The following is a 20,077-nucleotide window of genomic DNA, read 5'->3' as shown; positions in this document are numbered from 1 at the left end:
GATTTAATTTTATTTTATAGGGCTACACACTGTGACCAACTTGGGGCTCAAATTTAACTTGGGAGTCCTTTTATTGCGAATGTGAAATATATCACACAGTAACACAGCTTTGGCCAAATGGCTATTGTTGTGGCTTTTTTCTGGGGGGGGGGGGGGGCTCTTTTAGACCACGGCCTGAAAATGCACACTTTTATTCATGTCGAATAGGTCCAGTAGCTCAGTGATGTCTAAAAAAGAAACGAAAATAGAAAGCTTTGCTCAGAGTTTATAGCAGCTAGACCGATTATTTAGACATTACAGAATGCAGTTTCTCCCCATACCTCTTAAACTCAGCGTAAATAATACAAAACTGCAGCCCCTGAAAAATAAATTAATACATTTGCTAAGCATGATGAAAGTATTTGATGCTCTTCATTTATTTTAACCATTTGACAGTTCGGCTGCAGAAAGCACAGCCAGTGCAGAACTAGTGTACTTCATCATCATTTCAAAAATCTTTTTGTAGAGGTGTTTGTAGGCGGTGATACTCCATACGACGTCAAAGTGTGTGAAGCCGTGCATGGGCACTTTGTAGTTGAGGACAACGTTAGGCAGTCTTTTTGCGAGGAGAGCTACGTCGCGAGGTGTGACAAACACGTCTCCGTCGCCCCAGTAGATGGCTACTGGCGCTGTGACTTTTTTCAAGTTGTACCTGGGTGGTAGTAGCTGTAACAGAAAAAACACCCCAAGTGAAAGCGCCAATTAAGACTGCATTATGGCCTACGCAAAAAATCAATAAAAAAAGTTAGAGTCGGCGTCATAGTTGACAAGAGTATGAAGTTGGGCATATTGGTAATGCATAACTGATCCCGTAGCGCGAAAAATTGACACAGGACAAGGAAAGCCACCAAGACGAATGCCGTGCTTCAAATGCCTTTTCCTGTCCTGCGTCGAATTTTCGCGCTTCATGATCAGTCATTGTGAACTTGATAGAGAACGCTTGCAATCATGGAGCCAGTTGTCGCACTGACAAGGGACGATGACTCAGCTGTGTAATTGCGGTGTGATCACCATATGAGGGCTCGCAAGGCAGTCGTGTGGTGTTCACTAAACAGATTCGCGTGACCCTCTCCAGTTTGAGAGATGATCTTTCCGCTTCAGTTTTCATTAACAAAAAAGAAGGCCTATACCTATAGAATTGTTCGTTGAAGTAAATGCAATTAAACCTAATCTGGAAGTACTATTAGTAAGGTTGGCCCACAAAGTGATGTTATGTCAGCGGAAGCGTGACTTATTAAGTCAAGCTGCTGATTGCTAGCTGCTCATATTCTGTATATGCGGAGGTATAAAGCGTGGCAGGTCTATCGGTGTTCACATGCACAGTACAGCAGAAAATATGACATGCATGACAAGGAAATAGTGCAGTGCTCTCACGGAGAATGATAGATTGCACTTTTGTTGAAGTAATTTGGCAGCTAGTGTAAATATTTGTGTTGAAAGGCCAAAACATGCTCATTTTGTCACTACCATCGAAATACGTTGTCCGATTAATGTACCTCAGACATTTGTAGGGCTAAACACAGGTGAAAGAAAATGCTCTTGACGCACTAGAGTGTGTTTGGCCTGAATGCCATTAGTGCTGAAATAAATTGTAGTTTTATTAAAGCCAGTATTTTTGTTTAACAAAAACTCTTTCATGGAAATACGTACCTTTTTGTACACTTGCCAGTTCTTTTTTGCTCCCCAGTCAAACTTTTGAAACCTTTTTGTCTTCGTCAGCTGCAACAAATTATGAAATGAAAGCGGGAACTCGTATACAAATGACAGCTGCAGTAGAGTGTTCTTCAAGTCAGCTTAAACTCACAGCGGTTCCTTGCTGTTGTTTACTCAGTTCTTAGTTTTGAGTAATTGTGCGCCGAAGACACGTTTTCGTAATCTATAGGCCTAGACAATAAGCTGAATATGCTACACTTTTACCGTTTGCATGAAACTTAAAAAAAAAAGACATGGTAACATAAAGCCAGCCCCTGTCTCCGCCGCGTGAGTGATTTCGTCTAAGAAAGTACACTGCTCAGCCTCCTAGATTAGCGAAACTTTTCATTTTCTACGCATGCCCCTAGCGGCTTCTTTGTAGAAAGAGCATGACCAACATTTAAATCAATGCTTATGAGCGCACATGTGCGGTCAAACTATAGGCACTCACCAAAGTATAGGTATTGTGATAAGGAAGAGGAGGAGGAATAAATGAGGAAGGATAGGGAGGTTAGCCAGTTCTCAGACCAGCTGGCTACCCTGTGATATTGTGATAAGAAATCATTGCACCATAAGGAGGTGGAGGCGTAGTACGTTTCGAAGCATATTGTCAGTGCACTGACAACACGATAGTATTTCGAGGAACACTCGCATTGCTGTGCGAGAAAAACTCCTTGACCTTCTTTTTGGTGGCATTTCATGTTATGAAGCGAAAGCTTCACATGCTTCATCAAGCACGAAATGTGACCATCAGGGGCGGCGTCAGTGTCCTCAAGACGGGGCAATGGCAGAAATCATCATGCTAGCACGTCGTCATAGCGTAGTAGGTCGCAAACACCAATGGAGACAGTCCGCGTTGCCACTGCACCGAGTCTGCTTTCCGCGCGAGTCGAGCTTGAGCTACAAAACCGCGGAGGAGCAAAGCTTATAGGGAAGACCATTTCAGCTCGGCTATAGCGTGAAACGTGGGGAGGGTTGAAGGATACAGTGCACTTCTAGTTGACGCGCACGCGGTGGTTCTTTATTGTTCAACTACGCAGAACAGAAATCCCCCACCGGCACTTCACTGCAAGGCAGAGATCCACTGCCTTTATGCAGTCCGTTGTCCGCTCTCTGTCACCATGGTTCGAGCGCTGAGATGGTGGCGACAAAAAAGTGGTCTCTTGCGCTAAAGCAAATCGACCATCACGACACCACCAGGCAGCAGCACATGACGAATGAAAGACGCCGGCGCTCTGGGACTCAAAGTGCGTGGCCCCTAATATGACATCACTGGGACGTCACATACGTGACACTGCACGATGTCGCTATCACACGAGCTCGTCGCTTGGTCCAATGTGGGCTGATCTTGGAGGTGGTGCTGCGAAACCACGTGAGATGGAGAAAGCAGCCGTGCCTTCGATCCTGGAAGCAGCGCTAAACCCCGTTAGCCGCGCAAAGCTGTTGGCATGTCCGCCCGTCCGTCCATCCGTCCGTCTGCCCATCCATCCATCCATCCATCCATCCATCCATCCATCCATCCATCCATCCATCCATCCATCCATCCATCAATCCATCCATCCATCCATCCATCCATCCATCCATCCATCCATCCATCCATCCATCCATCCATCCACCTGTCCGTTCGTCCATCCGTGCATCCATCAATCCATTCATTCATCCGTCCGTCCATCCGTCCGTCCATCCGTCCGTCCATCCACCTGTCCGTTCGTCCATCCGTGCATCCATCAATCCATTCATTCATCCGTCCGTCCATCCGTCCGTCCATCCGTCCGTCCATCCGCCCGTCCATCCGTCCCTCCGTCGATCCCTCTGTCTGTCTGTCTGTCTGTCTGTCTGTCTGTCTGTCTGTCTGTCTGTCTGTCTGTCTGTCTGTCTGTCTGTCTGTCTGTCTGTCTGTCTGTCTGTCGCTCCATCTAGCCATCTATCGGCTTACGTCTGGGTGTTATCGTGATCGTGATCACCCCTTAACTTGGCGTGAACGAAACATAATAAGATGGTTTGACGAATATGACGTGCTAAGACATGAACAATGTCACAATCGCGTGGCGTACATCACCGAATACTTTCCGCCAGACCTGTGGCACATACCCACGGGTATGTGCCACAGGTGATTGACAGTTTTATTTATTTATTTATTTATTTATTTATTTATTTATTTATTTATTTATTTATCTATTTATTTATTTATTTATTTATTTATTCAATACTGCCAGCCACCCTTTGGCAGCCAGGGCAGGAATGGTACAGTGCAGAGTTTGAATACAAAGTTTACACGCGACCAGTAACACGGTCCGCTGTACACAGGGAAGCAATAATGCAGTAAGCTTTCAGATTGTCACGACACACACACACAAGCGCGCGCAATCAATAGCACGACCCACGATTCGCAAAGCAGTACTAATTCTCGTTACAGATAGCTACGTGAATATACAATAAAACCAATTTTATGTTTACCCAGGAACGATGAGAACAGACACCTGCAATGTTAACACGTGAACCTTATAAAAATACTGACATTGGCAGCGTTGTCCCGAGAAATGCAAATAATAAATATGAGAGTTAAAACAGAAACCAAACACCAGCATTCTGCGCGGCAATGAATTATTCAACCACAGAGCCACGCCAGGTCTTCAAGCTATTCACATGAACCCTAATGTTCGTCAAACGTCAATTGTGGTTGCAGTGCTGGCTATTCAATTTCGTAAACTTTACATATGTACTCCTATGATACAGCCGTTTCGTCAAATTAACGTCAATTTTGGTTAGATGTCATGCGCTGAAATTGACTTATGTTGCTAGGTCTACCATTCTCGCGAGCACCAGTGCTTCATATCAGCTTATCGCTTCGGTGTTGCTAATACTCATGTTCCTGCTGGAATGGTTGCGCAAATGCAAACAACGTGTCAAATAAACATTCGCAACTCTTCAACATATCTCTGTGCGTGCAACATTTATACAGGTATTCAGCGTCATTTCATGACGGGTCGCTCAATAAAAAATTACAGCGCGTTCACCTTCCTTCCGCATGCTTCGCGCAATGTCGATTACGAATGTACACGGGATCTGTCAATTTCTTGTTCTTTGTTTGCTGTTTTCACATTTGCACCGGGGAAATCGGTATTTTTCTCCCACGCACGTCTCTATAAATTATGTAGGTTATCAAGACGAAAAAGCTCGTGCGCGGGCTCACAAGCAAGCGCATACCTGAGCGTAGTGGAGCAGATTTCGCATAGATGTTCCAGATGGTGTGTTGCCCATATACACAGGTAGCCTCGTCTGTGGAGAAACCAAAGAGCAGGTTGTGAAGGTCATATTGCGAAGGTTGCTATTCCGGGTCAGTTCATATTTAGCTGTATTCATGAAGTAGACTGTTACTTCCGCATACTGAAAGCTGGTTCTTCAATATTATGGTTTGCTTGGGTGCTGGGTCTCATCAAGTGACGTTAAATTGATGAAACGTGACCAGAGATGTAGAAATTTTATACTATGCTCCTAGCACATGGTGGAATTGACGTAATACCTAAGTTTCATGTATCCCCGAAATTTTGGGACACATTTCTGTTCGGCTGATGGTTTGACTGAAGCGGTACACGAAACAATGTCCCTCTTTCTTTTCAATACGGTAAAATACGGGCTAGATGGTTCGACATCATGCTTCGGGGAGCGCGGATATGGTTAAGAGAAGAACACAGGATAGAAAGGACCTTCAACGACAGCGTTCTATCAGTTTCGAGGATGCTCAAGGACAGAAAGAAGGGCGTCCTTTCTACGTTCTTCTCTTAATCGAACCAAACTTCACGAAGCGAGATTCCTCTTTTTTTTTGCTCCCTCTTTTTGGTTGACTTGTGAATGCCATGTTCGAAATTATATTGGGTGTCTGTCGTGTTCCAACTCATCACCTAAAAACTTTCATCAAGTCAGCCAGATTTCTGTCAAACGCGTTTATAGTTCGTGAACTGAATGTACAGATGCGTCCAGACATTTAGTAACCATCGTTTGAGCGTGTTCTGTTAGGGCTTAATAAATATTAAAAGACTCGCAAATGTAAAGAAATGGGAATATGGAGGTGTGACATGGTCTTGAACTGCGAGTATAAAGTAACTTTTTTTTGTCAGAAATTTGTGAAGCGTCATTGATGGAAACATAGTTTTTAAGTCAAGGGGAGATTTCTTTTTATTTGGCTTGCTAGCCTATGAAAGACACAAATATAATATTTTCAAGAGAGCAACTCCCGCTTCGAGTTTCAGCGTCTAGAGCGACTGAGCAGTGTTTGAAATGTGACGCACTAAATTCATTAGCACCCGTGTGTAGGTGTTGCATATTGCGCGTTGAGTTTTCATTCTCTGCCGGTATTCACGTATTCTCTTTCTGAGAATATACATCCAGAATGTGTGTGTGCGTAATCACACAGATTGGCATATCTCCCTACCAAAAGGAACCGTTTTATAAATTGTGTACTCAATAAAATATAAGTGTTACAAGTACAAAACAGTTCTCTACACATTTATAATACGCTGAGCACTCCTTGTGTTGACTTCCTCGACGGTTGTTCCAAGTGAGACATCTTCAGTAATTTAAAGCGGCAGGCTACAGGCGAGTTAGCAGAATCTTTTGTGGAGTGGGCGGGGATAATTTTCAATTAACAACTTAGTCCTCATCACGCTGTCCACGTGGGAAAATCTCCGCTGATAATAAACTAGGTTGACGCACAACAAGGGAAGCGTATCGTGTGTGAACTGATAACGGATTGGGTTTCACTGACTTCGCCTTCGCTTGCATTTTTATTTGCCAAACTTGCCCCAGCAAGTTCAGCATTCATTAACTTTCTAAATCCTAATAATAGTAGTATTGATAAAAATAGCAGTGATGGTAATATCGCTACTTGCCTACAAATACAGCTTTATTACAACCCTCCTCAAATGCAGCCTTCTTTGTGTGGATCTGAGCAAACGTAAAATAAGTAATTAAACAATAACCGAAAAACCTGAAACTGATTCTATGAATTATACATACGAACTAATGCGTTCAGTTATCGTTTGTGGATTTCGGGAATAATGCTGCCACTGTACCATATGCTAGTTCTAATGGCAAGCAAATAACTGATGCATTAAAAATGGCCGAAGAACGAGAAATTTCAATACCAAATGAAATTGTATCTGCCTAAAACTAGGAAAACATGGGCTATTATGAGTGAAGAAAAATTAGATGGAAATGAAAGTTTTTTTATTCTTCCCCTTCAAAGCATCCCCGTGGGAAACTTGTTTGCACACTCCGTAGAAAAATCAGGAGGCTAAATAACAACTATTTTATGTAGGTAGAAATGTCTGCCCACTTGTAGTTGAGTACACACTAGTTAGTGCTGAAAAGATAACGTGGAGAATATACTTTCAAAACTTGGCTGATAAGTTGTAAGGTTACCATGTTTATGTCGATGGGGTACCCTCTATTGACGAAAATAAAAGCCGCCGTGCAGGAAATGCTTGGTATAACTGGATTGCACGCGAGCTGCTTCATTGTATCGATAAATGGAAGATGTTTTCCCAGCAATGATCCCCCGAGTACGAATTGGCCGGCTTTCTGAAAGAAAAAAAAAAGCATGCGTATTTATAAATTGTTTGCATCTTACACCGTGGTATTTACTAAGCAATAACGGATAAGCCAAGCTTCCTGCTTGTCACAAGAACATTATTAGTCTATTAACTAATTCTTTTGAAAACCTGCTCATGTCTTGACACTTGTAAGCGAAGCAACCGTGAAAGGTGATGTCCTCCTCGGTGTCTTAAGACTGTGAATGGCGAGGAGCGACTGTAGCAAGGAACACTATTGTGTCACTCCTCACATAAAGGGACAATAAAAAACACGGACAATATAAATTTGACTAAGCTGCCAATGTTTTTGTGCTGCTCTATACCTTATAGATCGCCTATGCTCGAGAACCGTCGAAGACTTCAGACAGCGGATTAAACGAGAACATATAGGCCCCGCATATTGGAGAACAACCAATTCGTAGGAAAACACAAAAAGAAAAGCAATGCAATAAATGGGATACTTACGTAAATTTGTTTGGATATCGGCTCGAGACGCTTCATCGGTGACGTCATATGTCCCAGAAGTACAGCTGGTGCAATAGCGTGGAAAAGTTGAACCTGTTGCACACACACACACACAAAAAAAAATATCATGGCACTCGAGCGGCGAGAAGCCCGTGCGCTCAGATTTGGGTGTACGTTAAAGAACCCCAGGTGGTCGAAATTCCCGGAGCCCTCCACTACGGCGTCTCTCATAACCATATGGTGGTTTTGAGACGTTAAACCACACATATCAATCAATCAATCAATCAATCAATCAATCAATCAATCAATCAATCAATCAATCAATCAATCAATCAATCAATCAATCAATCAATCAATCAATCAATCAAACAATCGAGCGGCGAGAAGATGCAGTGATTCCCGTGCATTTATTTCGAAATGGAAAGACACACGAAAGTTAAAAGCACCGAACTATGGGTACCCTCTAACTTCTGTGTCATTCAGAGGAGGAGTTGCACCATTTGATCGTAAGGCCAAGCGCAAATCTTTCGTTGAGGAAGGAAGTGGCACAATCAGTCTGCAGTGTCATAGAATCGATGTAATGATTGAACAATTCACATCACAAAATCGTAACCTAGCTGACACTCTAACTCTAAATACTTTCATCAGATTCACTTGCGCATTTCGTATCTGTCTATATTCGTTTTCATCATTGTTTTCTTTACTCTGTTCTGAAACCATTTAGTCCCTCTTCCCATTCCTATAGAGAGCAGCATGCCAACGGTATATAGAAGCCGGCAAAATTTTGTTTTTTTAATATATAAAGAGTCTCTCTCTCTGATTCGGAAGTGATGGTGTTGTGGTTACGGCGCTCAGCTGCTGACGTGAAGGTCGTGGGTTCGATCCCGGCCGCGGCACTCGGGTTTCGATGAAAGCGAAATGTATAGAAGGCCCGTATACGTAGCAGTACCACGTGGGGAATACCACGCGACTGCCAATGTCTTCATTTTGGAAAATGGTCCTGCGCCTCAAGTTTCGGTCTGTGCTGATTGTGAGGGCGTGCACCTTTAACTGGAGAGCGCGAGCAATATGGCACCCTGCCAAGCTCATTTACATGTTAGCGTGCTAGAATAGCTAAATATTTAGCACGGCTGGTATGTTCACCGGTATATGGCGAGCGGTGGAGCAATGGGAAGTTAAACTAAAAATAAACTTTCCAAACGCCTACAATATTCGTTGCAGATGCAGTAGAGGTGACAGCTAAATTGTATACAACCAAATAGATGATGCCATAGTTCACGAAGAGAGTTAGAATTGAAACATTGAACATTGCAAGATTAGTAGTAAGCGCTCAGAAAATCGGCGAAAATTCAGACTGACGAACACGATGAACGCCCGGCGCATATCGAAGCAGGCCTCAATAGTTTACACTGTAAAATTGACCTGCTAGGTGCGCCGGAGAGCATACAGTCCAGTAAATCTGAAAGGTCTTAGCAAAATAGCATATTGGGGTGGCACGCATATAGGGTGTGAGCTCGACACTTTAGTTTCGTATTCTGTTTAATTTTGTTTTTTTTCCTCTTTCGCTATCTTTTATTTTCTCTCTCTTTATTTTTGCAAAATCTCTCTTCTATCATCTTTTATACTCCTTACCCTCTTCCCCAGCACAAGGTAGCCAGCTGGTCTAAGAACTAACTTCCCTGTACTTCCGCTTATTTCCTCTCCTCCTCGTCCTCGGTTCGTCCCGTGTGTACTATAGCTGCTGAACGTCGAATGTCTCCTTGATAACTAAAAGTGAGAAGCTTTACTTGGCAGGGAATGGCAATCTGGGTTTGGAGTTAAGGTTTTGTGAATAAACATAATATATCAACAAGACTACGTTGAATCCATTCTTAACACCGATTGATAGTTTTGGTGAAGCGCGTCGTAATTATGACATATTGTAGTCATTCTCACCTTCTTGTTGTATTCGGGTCTCTCAGCAAGCAAGGCAAACAAAATGGCACATCCCTGGGACCACCCTACGTACTGCAGTGAGGACTGCTGCGTCGTCTTCAAGACCCAGTCCAGTTGGGCAGGTAAGTCGTACGCGGCCATTTCGTCAATGCTGAAACATCGACGGGTAAAAATCTTGCCAAGATGGTGCTCGACAAAAATGTGTAACACTTTATCCGAATTTCGTTCACAACATTAAAAGAGGGAGAGGGAGATTTTATTAAAAGGCAGAGAGATCGACCTGAGCTAGTTCGCTCCAGCTTGCTACTCTACACAGGGGATAAGGGAAGGGGGAAAGAAAGAGGAATGAACGATGACGATGGGGACAGGAAGAGATGGCGCATATGCAGAGCCACAGCCACGTCTGTGTAGAGCGTGCGAGCAGACGGTTTTTGCTGTGTGGGGCGAAACCTTGGGTCAGTTTCTTGAGAACCGTTTAACCGTCTCGTTGCGGTCGCTTCCTTCATCGGGACGGCTTTAGGCTCTCCCATAGTAGAGTACCAAGTACTCTAAATCGTTACCCACTTTTTCTAACCCCCCCCCCCCCAGTTTCTGACTCGGAAGTGGTCTCAGGAACATGCGTGGCCTAGTTGTCAGGCTGACCAAATCAGAGCCTCATACTGCCTCCAGGTTTCGCCCCAGAGAGTGAAAACTGGCTGCTCGCGTGCTCTACACAAACGTAGCCGCGGTTGTACAGTAGCCCCGTAGCATAGCATTCACAACAGAAAGTGATGACGTAAGCATACGAAAACAAATGCAGAAAGGACAACATCGAAATTGTATTTCTTGGCAAACATCGCGGCTTTCTCGATGTATTTATGTAAGTGCGTAATTTAACATTTTACATTTTAAAGATTTATGCACGGTGTAACTGAAGTAATGGCGTTGCAGCGTGGGAAAAGCATCCGTGTTCAAGACATAAAAAAAATAATAGGTGAACCTTGAATGTCACAGTACATCTCTCACTGACTCACTCGAGTATAACACCAGATTTTGTGAGAATATACTTAAGTCACTGACAGCTGCGTGCTTTAGGATTTACTTGTGAACAATAACGGCCTGTGCGGTATAGTAACGCAATATGTCAAGGAACCAAAACACAATGTATAACAATAGTGGCTAAAGGCTGGTGATTAACATACATATCAGGAAATCTGCAGGCAGATATGACATCAGGAGACACCAGACCGCCTCTGCTGAAGATTTCATCAAGTGCCTTTTCCCGCAGTGTCCCTAAAATAGGCTGATCAATTAGAGAATAAATAATAGTAAAAATTCATTATTTTTGCAGCTACTATTGCGATTGCTATTAGACACACACGTGCCTATTTTTGCACCAACCGGGTTCTATGACAGAAGGTATGAAATAATCCTAACAGGAGAGCCACATAAATAAAATTCAGTCGAGTTTAATGTTAAAATAATATTATATGTTATGCAGTGAAGAGGAATGCCCACTACGGCAGCGGCATCGACACGTTGGCGCGAAGCGTGAGCTAAGGCTGCCTGGTTGCTGCTGCGACGCTGCCCGTATACTCGGCCTGCTCTTGCTGCTTCTGTACCGACGCTGCTGCCACCTTTGACCTTACATTTACATTATATTTTGGTGGAGAGTGCTGCGACCTTCCCCAGTCCTAGAACTGCGTAGCCGAAAGCTGCCGTCCGTCATGCCTGACGACGCTGTCTTCACACCCTCACCGGCTTCGCCACGCAGGGGCTGTCCCGGTGCCCAGCTCTTGCGAGAACCCGACATGGCATAAACTGGTGAGACATTCACTAGCTACATCGAGGACATACTCGACCTCTGCCGGCGTTTCGACCCGACGATGACGGAATCGAACAAGGTGTGACATATCATGAAAGGCATTTCCGACGACACCTTTCAAATGCTGCTCTCGAAGAACCCTGTCACTGCCTCTGAGCTCATCGAGTTGTGTCAGACTTTCGACGAGCTCCGATGACAGCGTCTTCTCACGCGACGCCCTGACGTCGCGGATGACACACTCTCAAGCCTAACCACCACCTCTTACCTTGAGTCCATGCTATTGCAGATCAAGGAGTTTCTTCGTGCTGAAGTCGCTCGTGAGCTATTGCTGCTATCTACAGTCGGCCAACCACAGTCACCTCTTCCAGCAAACATTCGCCAGACCATCCAGGAGCAAGTTTGTGTGGCTCTGCCATCTGCCCGTGACACTTCACCGTTGACGATCCCTGTTGCCTATACTGAGGTAAATGCACCTCTAAGCTACGCTGAAGTGGCTGCTCGACCACCTCTTCAGACTTTTACGTCATTGCCATCAGCCGTGTCACCGCGATCTACTCCTCGGTTCACTCAGCCAAGGTCACTCTAGAGTAGTGGACAATGGCGTACACTCGACAATAGGCCAATATGCTTTGCCTGTGGTCTACCTGGCCACTTAGCGTGATACTGCCGTCGACGCGTCCTTGTATACTACCAGAGCTTCGAACCTGCCCCTTATGTGCCACCGCGCCCGTCGTTCACAGGCTCTCAGCCCCTTGACCAGATGTCATCGTACGCCGACCACCGCCCTCCTGTTAACCGCCGCTCGCCATCACCTCGACGCCACTCGCCAACACCGATGCGTCGTCGTCCTTCATCGCCGGAGCGGGAAAACTGATTGCCGCAGTTCCATAGGCAGGAACTGCGTCGCCCGCGGAAAGAACAAGGCCTCTCTCTTCCCCAACGAATGTTCTCGACGTATATGTGGACGGCGTCGCCGCACTCGCTCTTGTCGACTCTTGTGCCGCAGTTTCAGTGATCAGTGCCAGACTCTGCCGCTTGCTCAAAAAAGTTATGGCGCCAAAAGCAAGTATATCACTTCGTACAGCCAGCGCAGAGCACGTCACGCCAGCAGCTGCTTGTTCTGCTGTTGTGAATGGGGGTCTACCCGGTCTCTTGTGGTAGCGTGGTGTAACCAGGTGGAGGAAACAAACGCTGACAAGAAGAGGATACGAAAAACAAACAGGTTTATGGCACTATTTACACATATTTACAGCAAAAAATGGTCAAGGGTTTTCCAAGCCACGAGCGTGGTGGTTGAACCTTACATAGCTCAGAGCCAGCATACTCCCCTCGGCCGCACGTCCGCTGTGTGTCACCACATCAATACGGGTACCCATTCGCCATTGCTTCAAAGACCCTAACGCGTGTCCGCAGCCGAGCGCCAGGTTATCGATGACCAAGTTGCTGACATGCTCAAGCGTGGCGTCATCCAGCCTTCGAATAGCCCTTGGGCATCTCCAGTCGTTCTCGTTAAGAAGAAGGACGGGTCAATTCACTTCTGTGTTGACTACCATCGTCTTAACAAAATAACTCGAAAGGACGTCTATCCCTTACCGAGAATCGACGATGCTCTTGACTGCCTCTAAGGTGCGGAGTACTTCTCTTCTATTGACCTACGGAGTGGCTACTAGCAAGTCCCTCTGGCACCTGAAGATCAGCCTAAGACGGCCTTTGTCATACCTGATGGCCTTTACGAATTCTGTGTCATGCCTTTTGGTCTTTGCAACGTGCCCTCAACATTCGAGCGAATGATGGACAATCTTTTGCGTGGCTTGAAGTGGAAAACATGCCTGTGCTATTTGGATGACGTAGTTATATATTCACCAGATTTTCCAACGCAACTCCGCAGGCTAGATGAAGTACTGCAGTGCCTAACTGACGCCGGCCTTCAGCTCAACCTGAAGAAATGCCGATTCGGCGCAAATCAGCTCACCATCCTCGGCCATGTTGTCTCTAAAGACGGTATTCTTCCTGACACCGCCAAGCTTCGGGCAGTTGCAGAGTTCCCTAAACCTGCGTCTCTGAAGGATCTGCGCAGCTTTCTATTTCCGCCGCTTTATTCGGAATTTTGCGATGATAGCCGCCCCCTTGACTGAAGTTCTGCGCAGTGACTCGAAAAGTTACGCTTGGTCACCCGCCTGTGACGATGCTTTCGAAAAGTTGCGCCGCCTGTTGACCTCGCCGCCAATTTTGCGTCACTTTGACCCGACTGCTCCGACTGAGGTACACACCGATGCCAGCGGTGTTGGACTCGGCGCCGTGCTCGCGCCGCGCAAATCGGGATTCGAGGAGTACGTAGTCGCATACGCAAGCCATACCCTCACCAAAGCGGAGAAGAACTATTCTGTGACAGAGAAGGAGTTTACGGCAATTATATGGGCTCTAGGTGAATTTAGACTGTACCTATATGGTCACCCCTTCGACGTAGCCACCGATCACCAAGCGCTTCGCTGGTTATCCTCATTGAAAGACCCCTCCAGCCGTTTAGCTCGCTAGGCTTTGCGGTTGCAAGAGTTCGACATGCGTGTTGTCTACAGGTCTGGCCGACGTCACATTGATGCCGACGCCCTATCACGTTCACCTGTGTCCTCCTATAGCTCTGCATGTCTATCTGCCGTTTACGAAATGGTTGCGTTCCCAGAAAACTCCGACATGGCGTCTGAGCAACGTAAGCATGACTGGATCAGCACTCTTCTGCGATTCCTTTCAGACCCGTCGACTTCTCCATCCTCTCAAATGTTGCGCCGTCAAGCGACTCTTTTTGAGGTCCGCGATGGCCTCCTTTATCATAGGAATTACAAGTTCTACGGCCGAAAGTGGTTAATCGTCATACCTCGACATCTTCGTGCTGCAATATGTTCAGCTTTCCACACTGACCCTCAGTGCGCATATGCAGGCGTCTTCAAAACACACGCTCGGCTTTTCTCCCGGTTTTATTGGCGAGGCATGTACACCTTTGTGCGCAAATACATTCAGTCATGCCCTCAGTGCCAACGACGCAAAGCTCTCCCTCATCACGCCTGTGGTCCGATCCAGCCAATCCCTTGCCCAGCCAGGCCTTTCGACCGCGTTGGAATTGATCTGTATGAGCCTCTACCATTCACGGCTTCCGGAAACCGTTGTATCGTTGTCGCTGTCGACTACTTGACGCAATACGCGGAAACAGCCGCTTTGCCTGCTGCCACAGCACACGACGTATCATCTTTTCTCCTGCGGAACTTCATTCTCCAGCACGGCGCACCACATTAACTTCTCAGCGACACAGAACGTCTATTCCTCTCTGAATTCGTCAACGCACTGCTTGCCGAATGCCGTATCACTCACCGGACTACCACCGCCTGCCATCCGCAGACGAATGAATTGACGGAAAGATTCAACCGTACCCTAGGGGACATGCTATCTAAGTATGTTGCCTCAGAACACTCCGATTAAGACCTCATTCTGCCTTTTGGGACGTACGCATACAACACTGCTCCACAGGCGACTACGGGCTCTTCGCCATTCTTCCTGTTATATGGTCGAGACCCTTCCACCACACTAGATACTATTCTACCCTACCACACCGATTCCTCTGAGTCTACGCCTATCTCGGAAGCTGCCCGCCGCGCCGAAGAACGCCGTAAGCTCGCCCTTTCGTTTACAACCACCGACCAACGGAGACAAAAATCTCGACGTGACGATAACCAGCCGTACCCTTATTTTGTTCTGGACACTCTTGTGTGTCTTTGGGTTCCCGCTGTCCCTACAGGCCTTTCCTCGAAGCTTGTTTCAAAATACCAAGTACCCTACCGCATTGTCTCACAGACTTCACCTGTTAACTACATCGTCGAACCCGTTACGCCATCCACAGACCAGCGCTTTTGGGGCCGTGAAACCGTTCACGTATAGCGGTTGGATCCTTATTACAATCCGCTCGTACTCTGTTTTCCGTGAGTCGCCAGGATGGCTTCTTTTCCGATGGGGACGAAATGTAGTGAAGAGGAATGCCCACTAGTGCAGCGACATCGACACGTTGGCGCGAGGTGCGAGCTAAGGCTGCCTGGTTGCTGCTGCGACGCTGCCCGTATACTCGGCCTGCTCTTGCTGCTTCTGTACCGACGCTGCTACCGTCTTTGACCTTGCATTTACATTATAGGTAATATAGAATTACCTGAAATCCCAAAAGGCTTCGTTTTTTTTGCTCAGCCATTTGTGACTAGAATATTGGGTGCCCCTAACGTTGCCCAGCCACACGTCGAAGCCGTGGTCAGCTAAAATAAAACCTGCAGAAAGACAGTTGTAAATATTAGTTTTAATTAGCTTGCTAAAATTTTTACAAGATACGCCTTTGTGGTGAGTTTAAACATAACGTGAAAATATTTGTTACGCTAACACCATGAACTGAATGAGCCATCAGAACCAAATATTTTTAAATTGTTCAGTTTTGTCGCGAATGCTTAATTAAAGTGGTCATAAAAGTTTGAATCTCTTTCTTCTAGATACTTAGTATTGCACCACGCTCACAGGATACCTTATGCTTCAGTTCACCGAAGATGTCTCAGCGGGTGAAAGTCACACGGTGCAATAGTTTACCGTGTACATTATATCACGTCTTCACCGCATTTTGGATTTTAACATGAAAGTGGTCATGCCGGTGTCCATCACGGCATAACTAATGAAGGTTAAGGGATTGAGTTCACTTTTGAGAACCTGGGATCGTTGCGCCACTTGGCGGAGCGGATCTCAAACACGCGTTTCATTCTACGCTGCCTCCGAGACCCGTGAAGGCCTGCAGACTACGAAATAAGGTTTACTCAATGACTACACTACACCAAACAAGTGCCTAAGTGTACGAGTGGCATCACCAGGTAGTGAAGTGAAAGTTTAGGGTGACCTAAAGATTTATTTATTTATATTTATTAACAGCAAATCTCTAAGCTTAAGGTGTCCGCAAAAATCTTTAGCATCGTTGCTTGTCAGCCGCGCCCACTGAAGTAGACAGTCCGTACAGCAGCCGCTCCGAATTTCCCATCAAGGCGCAAGCCGAGTACGAGAAAATAAATGCCCCCGCTTCTGCCTGCGGTGCCACAGCCAGCTTTGCACATTAGCCCTGGCAATGGAGTGTTTTTGGTTTTGCATGGTTTGCAGGTGACAGGCTGTGGTTCGACTTTACTTCCAAGGAAGGACCTAGCATCAGCCAGGAAGACCAGGTTAGGCTTCCAAGATGAACCGGTTTTGCTGTTTCTGAAGCATCACGCGGGCAGTGCAAACTTATACATTTATTTATTATTCATTTTGTGTTTATTACCACCATACAGGGGCACGTGGAGCGAGTGTTTGTTGAACATATTTTTTGTCGAACAGGTACAATGAATTCAAACAAAAATGTAAAAAAATTAGTGCTTGTACGCAGATGAGCGGCAGAATCACTTTGGCAGTGAGTGCACTGTCAGAGGAAGTTTTGTTTGGCATAACTAACTGGCATAACATAAGTTTTGTTTGGCATAATTTGACATAACGGGAATCCTATAATCACCAGTGTCGAAATTTCAAAATCATTAGCACAGACTTCGTAACTTAGTCGGGAAGCATACTTTAGCACATGTTTGTTTTACGCAGGCATAACGTATACCTTATTTGCTCGCGAGATGATTGAAAAGGAGGTAAAGCTTTCTCACTGGACATTTACCTCTGTGTAAAAGCACAGATAGCTGAATTTACAAGTCATGACTATTAAAAACGACATGTGATAAAACAGACGCGCATTAGGAGCACTCATCCGAATTTTCGAGCAGTAACTCACAGGCCCTGTAGAAACGCTTACCGAGGCTTTGATGCGGCAGGTTCACCACGAAATCCGCGCTACTGCATTCAAGACCGGTCATCAAAAAGGCCACTGGCTTTCCGCCTTTTGGCCATTGTCGGGTGCCTTTCCGTCCACCTGGTATCCTTTGCATGGTGATGTTGTAGTGGTCCTTCGTCATTACGGCGTACTGAACCACGGGATAGCCCTTGCTTGCTATAAGCTCTGCCTGAAAGAGATAAGACAACGTATCTCAGTATCAACAGTAAACAGATGTGCGGTGCCCTACAATACACGTTAGTATTCTTGTATTTTTCTTCCGACGTGCGTCACGAGGATGATGGGATTACATTGCACTATACGTTACATACAATAACAGTGTATTAGGCAGATCTTTCTCGCGATTCTATTTCTCAAGGTGGACTACTTGAAGAGACTGCATACTATTGGTGTAAGTGAGTGATAAACGCAGTGAATCAATTCGTGAAAGCCTACTAAGTAAACTTGTACGTACTTGCTGACATGTGCATATATTGACTCTTGTCAGTGGTGATATGTCACCTCGTACTTGTACAGGTTTAGGGTACCCTGAACCCGCCGTGGCGGTCTATTGGTTGCGATGCTAGGCTGCTCACCTGATAGTTGTGGGATCGAATCTCAGCCCCCAGCGGCAGTACTTCGACGGATGCGATGTGCTAAATGCTCGTGGACTTATAATTAGGTGCACGTTAAAGAACACCATGTGGCCTAAATTTTTGAAGATCTATGCTACAACGTGTATTATAATCATGCTGTGGTTTTTAGACGTCAGAACCTCACAATTACAACTAGTAAGCTTAAATTATCAACATCAGTAAGGCAGGATCTGGAAGACACACATACCGTGCTCCTCTTGGCGTCCTCCTCAGACAAAGCAATCGAACTTCCCGTTAGCGTAATGACGGCTAAATACAACACGAAAAGCTTCGAATTGTTTTCGTTAAACATAATGAAATATTTTAAAATAGGTCAACAGCAGTAAATATTAGTTTTTAAGTGGGCACGTGGAACTAGGGGAACTACCATACTTCAAGGAATAAGATTTTCAAGAGAAGGCACGTTAATTAAACTTCGACGATAACGAACTTTTCACGTGAACATGCCAATCAACGGATATCGGCAAAATGCGTCGAACAGCTTCACGAGCTGTGCATGTAATGCCTGAGAGACCACTACGTATAAGCGTGCCTGCGTTTGCGGTTTCGTTAAGTGCAGCTACACATTCTGACGCGTTTCCATAGTGCTCGCAAAACTCCGAAGAAACCTGCGCGTATTGTTCCGCAACCTAACGCAAAAAAACCTCAGAAACAATCGCCATGCACACGACTCGATGACCGAAAGCTCGTTCATGGTGACGTAGGTCATTCACATGTCACTTTCTGGTGATGTACGAGTGCCCCACTTGTGTGTCTGCGAGTCAACAAATGTGTTGTTTTTACGTCACATATTTGTTTTTCATGTCTTTGTGGAGACCCATATATAGAACAGCTCGGCAAGGACGTTGCAGAAGACCAATATAGTGCACAACATGGTATGCTGTTCTAGTGTTGTGCGATGTTTAGTAGTGTCGCATGATCAAGTTCTGTTCTGCAGAACTACATACGCTTCAAGGCAGCTCGCTCGAATTTAGGCATATTCATTTCTAGAGTAAACAAAACAAAACTGGCGAAGCGTCTTCTATGCTGCGAAAGCTTAAATTAGCGCAATCGAACAATGCTGAAGCTTAATCCGGTTTCTTTTTGGTTGGTTCTAGGCTTTAGCTATGTGGTGCAGCATCTAGGTTGCTCCAAAGTGGTTGCAAAGCTTTAGCTATAGGTGATACTACGTTGTTTCGGAATTGGTTCTCAGTGCAGGAGGAGCTCGTGTTAAATCGCAGACAGTCACACACACGACACGTATGTCCGAACTCTAAAAAGGACAGAAACTCGCGCTGAAAACATACGTTTGCCCCTCTCATAGATCTGCGGGCACGACCTCGCTGGCGGAGGGCTTCCGTCGCTTCGGGGCGTTTTCGCGGCCGCCATTGCCTTTTCCATTCCCTAGACGTACTCAGGGTCTTAGGCTCATCACCGGTGCCTCGCAGCCGTTTCTTGGACTAAATGTGGTCCTCGTTTTTAGTTGACCAGTGGTCAGTAGTGGTATTTAACCAATTTAGGTGGCACACACCCGTTTTTAAACAGGTCGCAATAATTATAGGCTAGCTTAGACAGCTTCGCTAATTAGTGATCGTGGATATCAAGCAACATAGCCGAAAGAAGAACGTATGAGCAGATAGAAGTATCCATGCCCTGAATGCAGTGGCGAAATAGCAAACTCGCGCCACTGTGTAGAAAATGTATTTGTGAACCAATCATTATTTTATTAAGATTGTGTAGAATAAATGTTTGCTGCATGAGAAAGATGAATCTTGTTGAGTGCTTCTAAACTTCACCAATTCAAAAAAAAAAAAAAAAGGAAAGTGCCCTTTGTGTTGGATGCATAAGTCGGCGCACTTCAGTCGGCTCATTCGGAATTACTCAGCCTTGAAGGGACCCTAAAGAACAAAACGCTTTTTTCGCGTATTAGTTCAGTACAATTTCACAATACTGAAAACATCGCTCTTACCGTGACACGACGCATGGTAAGCGAGAAAATGCGCGAAAAGAAACTGCGGGTGGCGATGCCATCTTGAGATTCGCGCACTAAGCACTG

The 20,077-nt window shown here is 45.6% G+C and overlaps 1 protein-coding gene across 1 annotated transcript in view; it reads right to left on the bottom strand.

Annotated features, from left to right (window-relative positions):
- The window catches only part of LOC119173888 (uncharacterized), a 49,298-nt gene extending 30,634 nt beyond the window's left edge, over positions 1-18,664 (bottom strand). The window contains exons 1-9 of the mRNA XM_075894495.1: positions 18,230-18,664; positions 17,369-17,576; positions 15,716-15,827; positions 9,723-9,873; positions 7,788-7,880; positions 7,153-7,311; positions 4,939-5,010; positions 1,690-1,758; positions 426-705 (exon numbers count right to left, since the gene is read on the bottom strand). Coding sequence (XP_075750610.1) covers positions 426-705; positions 1,690-1,758; positions 4,939-5,010; positions 7,153-7,311; positions 7,788-7,880; positions 9,723-9,873; positions 15,716-15,827; positions 17,369-17,576; positions 18,230-18,334 — 1,249 coding nt within the window. The 5' untranslated portion in view covers positions 18,335-18,664. The remainder of the gene's footprint in view (positions 1-425; positions 706-1,689; positions 1,759-4,938; positions 5,011-7,152; positions 7,312-7,787; positions 7,881-9,722; positions 9,874-15,715; positions 15,828-17,368; positions 17,577-18,229) is intronic.
- Positions 18,665-20,077: the final 1,413 nt, after the last annotated feature.

This window comes from Rhipicephalus microplus, chromosome 5, assembly GCF_043290135.1.
Source record: "Rhipicephalus microplus isolate Deutch F79 chromosome 5, USDA_Rmic, whole genome shotgun sequence".
NCBI classification, from domain to species: Eukaryota; Metazoa; Arthropoda; class Arachnida; order Ixodida; family Ixodidae; genus Rhipicephalus; species Rhipicephalus microplus.
Note: the sequence above shows the minus strand (reverse complement) of the source record. Positions and strands in the feature narration are given on the sequence as shown.